The sequence below is a fragment of the Gekko japonicus genome, unplaced genomic scaffold, assembly GCF_001447785.1.
Source record: "Gekko japonicus isolate JY-2015 unplaced genomic scaffold, Gekko_japonicus_V1.1 scaffold2741, whole genome shotgun sequence".
NCBI classification, from domain to species: Eukaryota; Metazoa; Chordata; class Lepidosauria; order Squamata; family Gekkonidae; genus Gekko; species Gekko japonicus.
Genome location: NW_015159791.1, coordinates 134,386 through 134,880, shown reverse-complemented (window position 1 = coordinate 134,880; position 495 = coordinate 134,386). Strand labels below are relative to the sequence as shown.

At 75.2% G+C, this 495-nt stretch overlaps 1 protein-coding gene across 1 annotated transcript in view; it reads right to left on the bottom strand.

The window, feature by feature from the left end:
* SH2D4A (SH2 domain containing 4A) overlaps positions 1 to 273 on the bottom strand; it is a 39,471-nt gene extending 39,198 nt beyond the window's left edge. Inside the window, exon 1 of the mRNA XM_015407240.1 lies at positions 50 to 273. Coding sequence (XP_015262726.1) covers positions 50 to 239 — 190 coding nt within the window. The 5' untranslated portion in view covers positions 240 to 273. The remainder of the gene's footprint in view (positions 1 to 49) is intronic.
* Positions 274 to 495: the final 222 nt, after the last annotated feature.

The window sequence follows — 495 nt, the reverse complement described above, 5'->3', positions numbered from 1 at the left end:
CCACCTGGCCCCGCGCCGCCTCCTCCTCCTCCTCCTCCTCCTCGGCGGCAGCGCCTCCTCCTCCTCCTCGACGCCTCCTCCTCCCCGGCCTCCTGGGCCTCCTCCTCCTCCTCCCTGTGGCGCCATCGGCGGACCTGCTCCTGCCTCATCTTGAAGAAGAGGATCTGCTTCTGCTCCTCGCTCAGCTCCGCCAGCAGCTCCGGCGCCACCCGCATCTCCGACAGGATCTGCCGCAGCATGGCCGGGCGCCGGAGGGAGGGAGGGGGGCCGCTGCTGCCGCTGCTGCTGCTTCCCGGCGGGCGGGCGAGGAGGGCGAGGCGACGGGGAGGAATGTGGGCGCGACGCCGCCGCGTGGCACTCTCGCCCGCCCAGAGGCTCCGGCGTCCTGCGGGGACCCGGCGAGCGAGGGGGCGAGGGAGGGAGGGAGGCCGGGCCCAGGAGTGGCGGCAGGTGCGGCGGCTGACCTCTCTGACTCAAGGCGGGGCGGGAGCCTCG